The 15,740-nt window shown below is 38.6% G+C and overlaps 1 protein-coding gene across 1 annotated transcript in view; it reads right to left on the bottom strand.

The window, feature by feature from the left end:
* The window catches only part of LOC128369236 (piezo-type mechanosensitive ion channel component 2), a 91,087-nt gene extending 77,817 nt beyond the window's left edge, over positions 1-13,270 (bottom strand). Inside the window, 4 exon segments of the mRNA XM_053330241.1 lie at positions 4,499-4,624; positions 10,513-10,608; positions 13,158-13,242; positions 13,244-13,270. Coding sequence (XP_053186216.1) covers positions 4,499-4,624; positions 10,513-10,608; positions 13,158-13,242; positions 13,244-13,270 — 334 coding nt within the window.
* Positions 13,271-15,740: the final 2,470 nt, after the last annotated feature.

The raw sequence follows: 15,740 nt of genomic DNA, 5'->3' as shown, positions 1-15,740 counted from the left end.
CATCTACATTATTTTTGAAGATTCAGGCAATTTTACAACTTATTCCAAGCAGAGGGAGCAGCATACATAAGTACCATTTTCCCCAGTTCAGTACAAGTTTTAGGGACAGGGGCAATAACTTCCCACACTTTTCTGAAGGGTGTAGATTTGTGGGTAAGATGGAAGCAGACCATCCAACCCAAGCACATAAAAAGCAATGGTGAGTAAGGGCTCTAAGATTTGCAATAAACCTCATCGCTCAATAAAAGACAGTATCTAGTGCACATTGGCTGCAAGATGCATTCATGTCTATGATATCGTCATAGTAGAGCGCAGACATGCAGGTGCCAGCAAAGAGTTTTCTTTTGGCCTCAAAGGAAATAAAACCATAATTTCAACATCAGTTTTTTCGCCAATTGCTGAATGTGAGGCTTAAAGGAGAGAGAATCATCAATTATAATTAATCATTTGTATTGCGATACAGACTCAATGTCAGAGCCATTAAAAGTGGTGATAGATGGAGGGCTCAGTGGCTTTGATTTGAATTTGATTTTGTTTTATCAGCATTCATGACAAGTTTTAAATGTTGCGAATAATGACTCAAGTTGGTCTTTTAGTCAAGTGGCAATAAAGCTTTATGGTATAACGTCTGACACATACAAAAAAAACTATATTCCATACTCTGAAGTTTTAACCCACCTGGATCTTTGCTTGGAGCAAATAAAGCAAATGGAGAGAAACTTTTTTTACCCTGCTGTCTTTCTGTGGAACGGCCTCAAATGATCAAGAAACCAGGCGGCTCATCATTGAGGCCGATCATTAGAGTCAAGCAGATTCTTTGAGTCAGGAATATAATTTATTTGTTATTACTAATATGGTATTTCTGGGTATTTGTTGATTTAGCCTTTGCATGAAATTATTCACATTGTCAACAAATACATTGCAAGACCAAAACCAGCTTTGTTTGTTTGTTGAGGACTATTTTAACACACATTTGGTAAACAGGACAGTGTATGTAGGATTAACTCAAATAGGTCTGTGCTGGTTTCTAATATTAATCATTGTTCTCCACTGAATTCAATTGGAATTATTTTTGTCTTCTGATCCATAAGAATGAATCAATCAATCAATCAATTAACTAATCAATTGGCTGCTATGAAATCAATAGTACGACTTGTGCTGCAAAAATTCACACAACATGTTTTATAATTTATAATATTGTACAATAAATGCAGCAATTATTGGCTGAAGTGTCATGACATTAGGCACAGATATCCATGGTGCTCAGAGGGTGAATCATACTGATGTTGTTGACGCCCTCACATTTCCTGCAGAGCAACCAGAGGGTCAAATTTTAATTTGTTCAAGAGAGTTCAAGAGTTTATGACCAGCTTCCTCAAAATACATGCACCCTCATCTGACCTTTGTAGTTAGAGATAATTAGTAAATGTTAGTAGTATCATGGTAAAGATGATACCTGCTAACCAGCATTATTATTACACTACTTTAGAGTGCTGATGTTAGCAATTAGCTAAGCACCTATGTACAGGCTCACAGAGCTGCTAGCATAGCTGTAGCTACACATTTAGTCTTGTTTAGCGTCTTTCTTATTCCTTCAGTTGGATGTTTGAGCTTCACTGTGCAGACTGATGTATGTTCAGAGTTTGACACTAGAAGGCTGTGTTCACGTTCATCTTCTGAAGGAGGAATGTTTCTCTACACTCATGACCTACAAGCATTATTTGTGGTATCACAACTAGTTTGGAGCCAATCATGGTCTATTATGCAACTTAAAAACCTTTAGCACACATGCACTGAGAATGGGCCTTTCAGTGTAGTACAGGAGAGATATCCTTCATCCAGCAGTTAAACTTTTTTAAACTACAAATATTGTAAATGAATACTGGATTCTGTGTGATTTCATGTGAGAGACAGAATGTAATTTTAAGAATTTTTAACAAGGTAAATCTGCTTTTGTTGGGTGAAAACCAAAATTTCTATGTGTCTTGAAACATGTGTGGAGGGGATCTTTGAAATCTTAGAAAGACTGATAGAAATAGATGAATAACATACAGATAGACACAGAAGATGGTCATGGTCTGATATTACCAGGATGTGATGATATGCCAAACTGAAGCCCTTAACACCTCACTAATAAAGATTTCCTTGAGCGAATATTTAGTCTACCCTCTCTGAACGGCTCAGTGTGTTTTTGCCTGAGGCGATAGTGTCCGTTCTGCCTTTTGAGCAGAGTTGGCTGTGCTAGGAAGGTGAAAAGTGAGTTGCTTCCATCAGAAAGAACAAGTCATTAGAACACAAGGTCAGGGTCTGTCCCGTCTAGACACATTCAAATTTTACAGTTTGATACAGAGTTTCATGAGAAGCCCAAGGCCAACTATTAACACCTTCCCAACACTGAGTCAGTAGCTCACAGTGTTTGCTTAACTGGCAGCAAGAATCTCTTTTTTTCTACGTCGCCATATGGCACAAGGAAGCTCATTACATGAGGAATGTGTTAAATTCATAAATCTTCATGATGTGAGAAAATGCTCTCAGAGTGAGGATATTTCTAGAGATTGTGAATCATTATTAGAGAGAATATTGTACCTACACCTGGCAATGCAAACTTAGTTATTTTGGATGGAAACTTTCCCTTAGGCTCTGAAAAAGCTACAGCTTTACTGGTGATATACAACCCTGTGACACAATATCAGTAGCGCAGGTCAGAGTTTAAGCGCGAAACGGCCTGTGTGATGGATGGGACACACGTGTGCACACGGCCTGTCATGAACATGTGGGCCAACAAGTAGAGATCTCATCGTTTTGGTCTTAAATGAGTACTTAGAGTAAGTGAATTATAGTTTTTCAGAAAGCCAGGTTAAAGGATATCAGGGTTAAGGGATTTGACTGAACTGTACATACTCACCATGCACTTCCACTTCCAATATCAATCTTTTCTCCAAAAAAAATACATTTCTATACTACTAATTTGCTTATTCAGCAAATACATTTGAAATAAATTAAATGTTTAAATATGAATGTGTCTGCAAAGTCGCAAAATATTCATACTCAACATTCTCTCTGATTTTTTTAAGACTGGAGTCAATTTATTTTATTTAGTTATTTTATTTGCCACTGGCAACAAAATACAGACTTGAAAAGTCATGCATTTTTATTATTCTTGCAAACAGTTAAGCAAAAACAATAAAAGTTGTGAACCATCTGCAAGACTATCATCATCATTACACTTAAATACAGGTTATCCCCTACAGCTATTGACTGTCAGTACCAGATGCTTCAACTAAGTAAAGCACATCCAGTTTAATAATCAGTTTCAGCACAGATAGAGCAGAAAGGTGTAGCCTCATATCTGCAGAATGCTGTTGGCTAACATTAGCTGCATGGCAGGTAGAAACAAATTGTACCAGAATCTGGAAACTGTTGAGTCGAATCCATGCATTTCAACTAACAAGAACCAAGAGCACAGATCAGTGTGCAGTTTACTTTAAGTTTTACTTTTCTTTTTTTTTAACCAAGTCCACAATCTTTCCCTAACCTTAAAACATGATGGAGACTTAAAGGGGATCCATTATACTCATTTCCAGCTCTATAGTTTTATTCTGGGGCTCCACTAGAGTACCTTTGCAAGATTCATAGTTTGGTTTTTTTAAACTCTTACGTTATGTACTGGCCCTTTATGCAGCCCTCAGTTCAGCCCTCTAACAGGCAGTCTGAGCTCCTGTCTCTTTAAGGCCCCCCTCCCAATGAGCCCACTCTGTTCTGATTGGCCAGCTTTCCGCAAACATGTGAAGAGACAACGATATCACAGTCATGTTAAGTTACCACCGATGCAAACCCAACATTTCCTTGTTTTACTGCTTTATATTAAAAGTTTTACAAGAAATGAAACATAAAATCAGCAGAGCCTCATGAAACCAGTTAACAATATGAGATATTGAGATATTTGGAGCTATTTGTTCAGATCAGTTAGAAATAATGCAGGGAGGAATACCACATTGTGATGATGATGTTTGATGAAGAGCTGCAGATGACCAAGCACACCTCCAACAGGTAAACATCTTATTTTACTTTGCCCTGCTGTGCAATGGAAAAACACTCACAGCGTGCCAGTTCAACTCAAGTCATGGCTCAGTGTGACTACCCCCAAAACAGTGGAAAAATGCCATAATAATAACGGAGTGAAGCAGTGAGCTGGCACGCCGTGAGTGAAGAAGATGACCATATAAAGACATCCGTCACAAGCCGACATCAGCTTGAGCTGAAAGTAGGAAAAAAAAGCCAGAAACCGAGTCTGAAACCAGTGCCTTTTGCTCACAGGGGTATTACTTCTACCTACTTTAAACATGTTTAATATGAACATCTGACATTATAAAAGGTCTACAACTCCATTCTACACCTCCTATATGGATTCCTGAACTGTGAGTTGCTTTGATTTCTATATACACAACAAACCCCACGAGCTTCAGAGCCTTCACTACAAAGGCCGCAGTGTACTTACAGTTGAAGTCAGAGGTGATGGAGTTCCCGGCCAGGAGGCTGTTGACGGTAATCTGATAGATGATGTGGAGCAGCAGGAAGGACATACTGGTGAAGCAAAGGGACTGCAGCAGACGCCCTGTGTGGCCTGGAGGAGAAGGAGGAGGAGAGCAGCTACAGTGAGTTCATCACCACAACCACTCACTTTAAGGATTTCCACATGTTATTTCTGCCGTTCTTGCACTGAAACACACAAAAAGCCTCTTTGCGTGTTTATTTTTCTACACAGAGAATGAAATTTCGCCCCTTTATAAGTTGTGCAACATTTGAAAGTACCTGATATTTCTGAATTCTTGTCAGCTTTTTCCCTCAGGCAAAACTCTTACAACAAAGACTCATATTCATGTTGTGATCTGCCATAGATTCTGGAGCTGTTTTGAATGAACTGGTAAAAAGGTTGAGGGTGACTGGGAGAGCACCCAAATGAGATTTTCTGTGGATCACTACATATCCTGGTTAAGAACTGGCAACACTACCATAGAGCAAAGCTTATTTCTGTTGAAAAGTCAAATAAACATTCTGGTGGACCACAAGGCCTCTAATTCTCTCTAAGTCTCAAATACATCAGGAGCAGAACTGGCCTTTATATATGATTATACTTTAGGTTTGATTCTTTAATTTCTGGATTTTGTGGCTGTTTGTGTTCACATGAAATGACTTGGTTATCTGACACCATAAGAGCAACATAAAGGGGTGGACTGACGCAGTGCCTTCCCTTAATGTAGGTAAAGAATACAGCTGTCCTCCGACATTACTGATCCTGGGAGGGAAGGATGAGAGCAGTGTGAGGAGCTGCCACAGCTGTTCAACACATGGTCATTTTATAGTGCACCTACAGGTATTTGGGATAATTTCAGGAGTTGTTATGGTGATAATTCTCTACAGTAGGATTTTTCTGACCCCCCCTCTCTCTAAACTAGAAATGAAAATGTTCAACCTCAGGGAAGAAAGGTTTGATGGGACTCTTCTTCTTCTCTTCTTTGATGACGACATGACAGTAACATACCTTGCTGCAATATTAACCCTGAAAGATTAAATACTCCTATCTGCACAGTTTGGTCCAACTGTCTCCATCACTCCAATTCTTTCTGCACAACCTCATTAAATTTATTACCTCCCTGTGGGGAATACCTAACAGTTTTACTATAGTATGGCACAACATCCTGGCTAAGGTGAAGTGCTACTGCTGAGCCTCCGGACATCGAGGGCTAACCTTATCAAATCTGCGCAACAACAGACCACAGCAGGCTTATTAAATGTTGAAGTGAAAACAATTTGCACTAATTTCCCATTGCAATTCCCTTGGCTTTCACAAAGAGGGGAAAAGAATGCTTGTAAATATGAGGTTTGGGGGCTGTTAGCTAGCTTCTGCATCTAAATTGGTCCTAAGGCTCTGGACAACGCAAGCGCTTTGGCTCTGTCCCCTTTTTTCCTATTTGTAAAAGAGCATTTTTGTTGTCTGACAGCCATCTGTCTTGACACTCCTGAAGTAGTACTTCACTTCGTTTCATTATTTAGTCTCAAAACGTCATCCCATGAGTACTTTTTAAAGGCTTCCAAAACAGAGGGCTTTGTTCAGTTTTTACAGTCACTGTTTTTTCCCCTAATCAATCAGAGAATCTTATCCATTTGACAACTTTAAGACCCTATTTAGCTACATGGTCTTGCGAAATCACAACCTGAGGGAGAGCAAATGAAATGATTTCAACACCAATGTGACCACTTGGCCTTTTAAAGGTGTCACATGCCAGATACTACATGACAAAACAGAAAAAGTGTTTCAGATCTTCTAAAAGAGGGTTAGTATGTTAGAGTGTGTACGATGAATGAGTGTGAAGATGAAAGATGAAAAAAAAGGGGGGGGGGGCAAACTATGAGATACACAACACCATCTGTTTGAAGTCGACAAGAAAAAACATAAACTTGATAAATCATCCACAACATCAAATATTTATACATATTCATGCAACAGTTGTAAAAGACTCCCCTAAGGCAGAAAGGCCATGTCACTGCCCATTCAACGAGGCATACAGCACCTACTATAAAGGCTCTTTCTACCCATATGAGAGCACCAGTTTAGATTTTGTTCACCTCCACTGAGAACTGAAAGCCTTCAAGTGGATGTGAAGCCAAATACTGTAATTAGGACATTAGAGAGTAAATCACCAACAACAACAAGTTGCATAAGATATTGTTTGTCTCCAGTTACGACTGGAATTTTTTATACTGACGTACCCTCAGGCGTGCCACACGGCTGTGGCTTTTTAAAGGCAAATTACACCTAATGAATTATTCATGTCTAACATTTGGTTTAAGTTAACTTTACCAATTTAGCTGCTGCATGTCCTTTAAGATTCAACAGACAAAATGAAACGGACCATCAAGACAAAGCGCTGAATTGAGCTAAATCCCTCTCCTAATCCCCTTTAAAATAATGTAGAAATGTAGAGTCTCTGTGCTGCACAATAAGATGTGTTTTATTTAGGTTCGTACAGTCAGTTTTGCATATATGTCGAGGTGAGTAAGGAGAAAACTATGAAGCTGCTCAGAATCATAACCAGTAACATGCAGTATTTCACTCAGACAATAACACAATGTAGTAATTACTTGTAAACTACCTTTTATCCTAAATCTAAATGATAGCAGCATAATAATAGTACACAATTACTTGTGACAACTCAACCACAATCATCCTCAACCATAACCAGCTGTATTTTAAATGTTTATTCAATTTTTTTTGAAGCTACTAGATATTATAAATACTATTTCCTGCAATAACCTGACTCATATTTACCTATAATAACTTGTTTTGTACAGTGATATAGCTTCCAAACATTTTTAAAATCATACAGCAATCATTTTGTTTACATGCAGTTGTGAAACTTCCTCATACTGTCGTACGTTTAGCCTGCAGTCTTCCTCACTAATGATGACAAAAAGATAAAAGCAGACAGATGGGATACAGGCAGATGTTATCTCATACAATCTGACGCCAGGATGGAGACTTACATGAGTGATATTCAGTCGGGTAAAAAGTAAACATACACTGAGAAAATGTCACCTTTACCCCACAGGGGAGTTTATTTGTATTATATATTGTTAAAACATATGTGGTGTTGTACTGCACGTATCAAATGATCATGCTACAATTATTGTGTGCAAACATATCACGGTAAATGGTGTTATCATGATAATCATCACACTTCTCTTAGAGTCTATACTCTTTATTATCTGTTTTGGGTGTTATTAGTTGTGAAAGAACCAAAAAAGCCTGCACTGTTGATGAGCTGTACTCACCCCCCCCCCCCCCCCCAAGCACCAAATCTGGGTAAATCATTCGGTGATTAAATCTCGGAAGTCCATCGGCCACACTGATGGGTAAATGTTTGTACCAAAATAGTAATGTAATAAAATATCTGGCATGATGGCACAAAGGAAATTACTCATGTTTGCCCTTACACAGTGTAGACAAGGACACTATGTGTGTGTTTTTATGTGGGTCTAAACTGTGCTGTGAAACTAAAGGAGCGCTCAAGACAATCTGAGGCAAAGGTGCACCAGCCGCAGCGTACGGGACGTCAGCTACTAGCCCTCGCAGCTCTCTGCTCACCTGCCACTTGTCACAATGGCTGTGACACAAAAAGAGAATTTATTATTAATTTATTAAAACTGCATTTCAGTAGATTGACTAGATAATGACAGAGAAAGTAATTGCCAGAGTAGAGCTGCACAAACAGGAGCTTGTTGTCTTCTGGTCAAAATAAAACCACTAATACAAACAGGGTGCTGTGTTCATGGTGCTCTCTGAAAACGCTGATGCTGAATGGTTGGCAACATTGTTAATATCAGTATGTTTCACCATAAAGTAAAAAAAAAACTGTTTAACTGCACATCTCTACAGTACTGTGGAGGGAGGCCTCTGATTCAGATCATTTAATACCTTCAAAACCTTTTTTTTATTCTTTTTTTGGCTGGAGAAAATATAGAAATCACCTGCTTGAAGTTTGTCTGGCAAAGAATTGATGCAATATAAATTTACACTCCCTCGCTATTCATATATCTTTTACACAAACAATAAATCATTATAACACAGAAAAAAACTAACTGCAGAGAGTCTACGTTACCTACTCAATGCTGCTGTGTAATAACATGTACATATAGTCATCTGTTAATCAGATTCAGCAGATTTCAATTCAGATTTCAGCATTCTTTGCAGTAACTCCCACACTTGCACCCTTGTGTCCCCCATTTTATGTTTATCCACTTATTATTTATGCATTTTTTGGTTTTTCTATGTTTGCTTTGCTCTCCTTGTTATGGCTTTAAGTGGCCCATGTTTCACAATAACTCTATTTTGTCGTTTCCTGTGGGTAGTGCGGTTTCTACTGTTGGAAATTATGGCTTGTATTGATACTTTTCTGATATTGATATGTATCATGATATCACATAAAATAACTCTATACATGTTTAATGCCATAATATGGGCCGCAGTTATAATAAAACTCTTCTCGTTTTGTTAATTGCCGATTAAAATTTGCTCAGTATCATTATTACCAAGAAACATTTCCAGAGAAAGTCCATTAACGTCCATAAAGTATTAAATTACAGCAGCAAAAGTGTCAAAAATTTAATTTACTATAAATTGGGCAAAACTACACAGTTTAATAGTCCAGTAATCCTCGACTGCAGGACCATTTTATATTTTTGGCTCATAAATCAGGTACAGTAAATGCTCATATTAATAAAAAAATATAGTGTAAATCTCAACATAACTGGCATGTGTTGAACCATGTTTGAAGTCAACAGCTGCAGCATCAGATACATGAACGTTTGAGCTTTACTAGAAGACGTCTCTCTCTTTAACTATTGATGAGAGTGTAAGTGGTCCACTTTCTCTGCTCCTTCCTCTCTCCGCTCCTCGCCCTCTCTTTCTGCTTTACTTCCTGATTGTTATTTCAGCTGGAGACGAGCAGAGACAGTTCTCAGACTGGATGTTGTTCCCTCCGCCGATATGGGTTGATGTATTATTAAACACTGCATGTGGTCTCCGACAGAAGCCCATATTATAAGAGGTCTGGGAGGTGTCCTGATTAGTATTTTTGCGGTAAGGGAAGTGCATAAAGGTGCGGCCAATCGTGGCAACCACAATCCCACATTCATCACTCGTATGGCGAACAGTCACCTCGGTCGCTTCTCATAAACCTCAGAGGTCCATTGTGATTTGTATTTGTTGGAGAACGAGTGACGGCTACACAGTCGTCGAAGGACAGCGTGGAAGGTAGTTCACTAACTCTGAGGGTGTCTTTCATTTGCTGGATTTTTTCTAAACCAAAATACCAAAGAGGTTAAATACCAAGCTCCACCTCAACCTTCACACTGGCTGAATTAAGTAATAAAACTTGTCAAAAGCATGCAGATTGGGGTGTTACTGAATAAAACCCAACTAAAGAACTAATAGAGCTGTGACAGGAACTTTTATACCTCTATTTGATAACTGCAGTGGTAAACCATTATCAAAAACAGCCTTCATCCCGATTTTCTTTTTCTTTCTTTTTTCCTGAAGGATATTTTATGGGCGCTCTCGGATTTCTTGTCTCTACTGTACAGCTCGTGTGTTTAGTTTGAAGCCTAAAATGGTTATTTTCATCAAGGGGACATTAGATTTGGACCTGATGGACTTCTATCTCAGATCTGGCTTGCAATGGATCTTTTTTATTTACACAGATGGACACGTGCCCACAATAACCAATATTACCTTTCATAGACTGAACTACGTGCCAAATCCATCCTCATCTCAAGGAAATTCAAGTCCTCTGGAGAAGGGCTGGTTTGTATTACAGAGAACAATATTGCAATTCAAACTGGAGACTTTTTTTTGAGGGGGGTGGGGGGGGGTAGTCAAGATTCTCCAGGGCGAAAGACAAATCCAAGCTGCTGAATGTGTGAAGCTTCAAAGAGAGTTAGTGTGTAACTTACCCTGCATTGTTGTGCTTGTGGGCTCTGCGAAGAGTGGAATAAGCAGGAGATAGATGAGGTAGACGAAGGACAGGGCATTGTACCTGAACAGGCAAGCTGCGGAAACAAACACAAACACAAATCCACAGAGTTAAAAAACAAATCCACCTTTAAAAAAATCGTAATTAACAAGAAACTGCATCTGAGTATCATTAAGGCAACAGTCTGTTCATTACATAACTTTAAACAGTTAACAAAGCAGAGAAGCCGGCTGTGATAACGAGCTGCATGGTCAGGAGTCGTCACTGAGATCAGCTCAAACACAAATTATAGAGAAACATGTGGTGAAAGCCATTAAAATGTTACTGTTTTACAAAAAGCTGCTCATAAGTTATAAAAAGCCACCTTCATCTGGGCTGAATAACAAACTGGGCTGAAGCTGAGTCACTGACGTTTGTTTTGAAGCACAATAATCACCCGACAGTCCTCGAGTGTTAAGCGACAATTAACTGACTGAGTTTGCCTGTGAACAGCTCGGCCTCTCCAGTAAAGCCACGCAACACTTTTATATCACATGTGAAGACTTTACTTTGCAAAAAAAACTCCTCATAGTAGTTCATGAACTGGGTGCTCTATTGAAATAGGATCATTTTACAATAAAAAATCTGCAAAACAAAATCTCTGCAGGTTTTGCAACAGAGCCGTGTCACGCACCACAGGCCCCTAAAAAGCATGATGTACCTCCAGGTTTTGAAAAACAGGAAAATAACTTTGGGTTGCCAAAACTTTAAATGAAACGCAGAAATGGAGTATAAAGAGTGTGAAATGCCATTGCCGGTGTCTGAAAAGTTTTAGACGTTGGACTTTGTGGTATGAAATTTGATTAACAATATTGACTTATTTTAATCTTTTCTAATACTTTTACTTACTTCTGCAACCTTTAAAGATTTAGTCAGTCTAATTTGATTTATCTCAGTTATGGATTCAATTCAATTCAATTCAATTCAATTCAAGCCTTTACTGTCATTGCACAATGTATAATGAAATTAAATGTTTCCAGTGGCATATACAGTAACATAAAACTACAGACAAATAGACACATTACAGTCGGTATACATAAATAAAAAACAATAAATAGTATAAAACAAAGCTATAAAAGCAGCATGTGATAGAATCATGTGATACAGTATAAATGCAATCAATCAAGTGAAAGACAAAGACTCATTTTAGTAGTTCATTTTGTTTGATAAAGAAATGTCCCGTAGTTTTTAAGCCAACACGATCATTTATGTCTTTAAACATAAAACAATTCTAAAAATCTTTAATTTTATCTGCTTTGAATTAAGTTGTGCTTTTATTTTAAACACTGTCTCATTATTTAATGTGTCACTAAACATGACAATGAATTATGTAACTCCACATGCTCCCATGACACACTCACTCTTTCCCACACACCCTCTCTTCACACACATACACACGCACACACGCACACACGCACACATAAACACACACACACACACACACACACACACCCTGTCCAGGCAAATGAAGGAAGTCTCTTTGAGCTTGTGATGAAAGTTCAAACACTTAAGTGCAAACATGACTTCCAAAAACCATTAATTGATGTTATTGATCGCTGGTGCGCCTCATTTCCCCGAGTCGGTCTGACCATCAGCCCTTATTGGGGGCTTTTACCAGTTAAACAGCTCACATCACCTGCTGACCGAACATCAATTAGCACGTCCAAAATGAGCCACGCGGATGTGAACACTTCTCCACTCTCAGTTCTCTTCAGCTCAAATAATACACCACAAGACACTTCCATCTAAACAGTTTTTCAAGTTTTACCTAAAAATATGCACAAAATATGCGGCAGGCCCCTTCCCTCCTTACATTTCCTTAAATATTTTTACTGTAGGTCAGGAGGTACTGCGGCAGGGGAGAGAAGTGCAAAAAGTGGACACACAGTCTGACCTCCCAAATTTCTCTCTGGGGTTATATCAACAAGCACAGAGTTTACAACCTGGTCGAATGCATAAGTTACCGTCTAAGTCAGAGAGATCAGCCTGTCTGGGCAGCTACTGGTCTTGAGCTACTGAAAAAAATTACACTTAACTGCTGAAAATGGTGCTTTTATTTATCTTTGCACACTCAATGGACCTATTCATTGACATTTGACTTGGCTCTGCCTTTCCCCCTTGCTGGAACCCTTACCGTGAGTAAACCCCCTGGTTTTCTCTGCGCTCAGATACACACCAACGAAAACTGACCAAAGTTAATAAATGATACGAGGGGGCTGTCATGTTTTGGCAGAGCATCAACATCTGTAGATTATCTTTGTGATAAAGTTTCAAGTATGCACGAATGCTTGATACACAAACCAGTCCAACCATCATTTATCCGTATTGTTTGTCATATTTTTTCCTTCTTTTCAACAAGCATGGTGCAGCCTAAGTGAATGAGGAGAGAATGAATCACAATCTATAATTTTTGGTCTCCCTCACTGCACCATTCCTATCCCCACCCACTTCATTTTATCTCTGTCAAATGTGGCATTAAATAAGCTCTAAACCTGCCTGTTTTGCCCAAGTTGGCAGTGTAGCGTCTGCTGCCACCATTAGTCATCTGTCCAGAGTTTCATATCTGTGGTCCTTTTGTATCTAAACTGTGGAGATGCAGATTATATATCTCTATCTGAATGGCTCCGCTCCCACTGCTTTCCTGCAGACACTTGACCGCAGTCTTCCTGACCATTTGCCTTCGCTGTATGACTCACCATTTGAGGATTTTTACACAGGGAATGAAAATAAACTGCTGTTGTTTTCAGACGTAGATTACTGCAAAAAAAAAAAAATCCCCATTCACCAGCCGAATCGGGGTTTTTTTGTCTCTCACAATAAAAGCTATTATTACAGCCCGCGCACAGTTTAAACAGGAGAGGATCAGATCGGTCGTAAATGTGAAATCAAGGCCAACCGACTTCAGAGTTTGAGCCCAAAAACATAAATGTCATGACAGAAGATAAGGGGGTGCGGTGTCTGGCCTAGCCGAGCACCGGGAGATAACAGAGGAATTTAAACCCCTCTGAAGAGAATAATAAAGAGCATACTATATCAAGTCTATACCGCTGTGGTACAGAAGTTTACAGTTTTCTTCAGATCACAAAACTTGAAACTAGAGCCTGACCGATATATCAGTCAGCCAATATTTTGAGCTGATATTGTCCAATGTATCAGATAAATCCGTATCAGTGTCTATGTTGTACGATGTGTGCTAATATGATTTTGTTTAAAGATGTATAGGCAGCATATATCACTTATATATTTGATCTTTCAGAAGTGTTTGATAACCACATTTATCGATCACTGCAAAAAATGGGTGCTGATGTACATATACTATATATACTGTGTATATTATCAGCCGATATGTCACTACTGGAATTTTTTTTTTGACTCCCTAATATCAGTATCAGCACCAGTCTCAAAAATCCAGTATCAGGCTCTACTTGAAATTTAGGATGTGACATATAGATGACTTATAGCAGTGTTTAAGTAGTAACCAGTAAACATGTGCGCTAATAGAAGGTCATAAAGTCTGACCTCTGAACTTAATTGAGCAATGCCGAGCTTCAGTGTTCATTAATTCTGCTTTTTAATTGGGACTTAAACTTTTCACACAAATGCAATGTAACACAAAGTTTCTTACATAATAATAAAAAACGGAGCAGCTCTCCTGCCTTCCTCAGCAGCGGCCCATCAGAGCCCAGTATAACTGTTATTGTTTTCTCTGCTATTTAAACATTAATTTAACCGTTAACAACCAGCAGATAAAACTAACCACAAAGTAAGCACTCTAGAAATCAACTGACCAATTTCACCAAAATATGAGTGGGGTGCGTAAAAAATCTAACAAACAGTGAGCTGCATTTAAATTGATTTCCAGTCAACCGTGTGAAGTCATTTAACTTAAGTTCAGCACTAACAGTATGATTTCAGGATGTGATTATTATACCGTTTACTGTGATACTTTACCAACAACAATCGTAGCATGAACATTTGATACCAGCACATCTCTCATACCTACTTAATCAGACAACAGTTACACCACAGCTCTGTTTTCCATGTCATCTCTGTTCTTCTACCTCATGTTCAGACTTTGAGGAATCTGAGGTCCATTTCCTGACTTTGCTCACCATTGAATTTGTTTTTGTTAACGACTGAAAAACAGATTTATTTACTCCTGGCACCATATATCATAACTCTGGGGTTTCTTGTGTACACAACTCTGCCTCTGATTGGTTTACAGACCGAATTGGCACAGCGAGTTTAGATGTTGGAGAAGACATTTGACAGTTTTCATTTTGAAATTAGGGATTAACTTTAGTTTGGCTTTTTTCTTGACCCTGAAAACAATTTTAACCCTGACATAAGACGCTATTTGCCTTTGTTTTCAGCTCAGAATTTGCTGTTTATCTCTTTTTGTGTGCTTCACTCTGCTTCTGATTTATTTTGTGTAACCACTTGAAAGGTTTTGAGCATATTTGACAGCTTTTTCGTATTTCTTTTTTTTTTGCCAAACAAGTTGGAAAAGGCTTGTTTTTCCTTACAAAACCTTTGATTTCAAACACAGCACTTATCCGCAGTAATTTTTTTACCACATTTTCAGAAGTAAATGCTGTTTCTGCTTGATTTGAACATTTTAGTGTAGTTTTGGTTGGACTGTTTTTGTTCTAATGCGTTTAAACATTAGGGTAGGCTGTTATCATCAGTGCCAACTACAATCTCAGTGGGCTAAAAGCATCATTTTCACACAGACAGTCCTCTTGACCACCGACTGTGGCTGCTTGGAGAATTTTATGTCTGAAACCATATGAAACCAATAGTACGTGAAATGCATAATATTTCCAGGGGAATATTAGAGTATGCAAGCACTGGCAGTGGCACTTCAATCCAAGTGAGGTTGCCCTCTGCTTGGCCCGATATATTATATTAAATTAGTTCAGACTTTATGGTTGGCACGGGTTACCATGGTTACACGTCTCCACCCAACAAAGAGGCTCTCAGGAAGTGCTAAATCCGTCTGAAAAGATACATACTACTGTTTATTTACACATGTATGTTGAACGGTAGCACACATATTGAGTATGTGGTGTCTAGTATGTGATTTCTGACGTAGACGATGTATAAAAAGAAATGTATTTTGTCTTATTCTATTAAAACTCACAAACTAAAACAAGTATCATAGACTAA

The sequence above is a fragment of the Scomber japonicus genome, chromosome 12, assembly GCF_027409825.1.
Source record: "Scomber japonicus isolate fScoJap1 chromosome 12, fScoJap1.pri, whole genome shotgun sequence".
NCBI classification, from domain to species: Eukaryota; Metazoa; Chordata; class Actinopteri; order Scombriformes; family Scombridae; genus Scomber; species Scomber japonicus.
The sequence above is the reverse complement of the archived record's forward strand: the minus strand, read 5'-3'. Positions and strand labels throughout refer to the sequence as shown.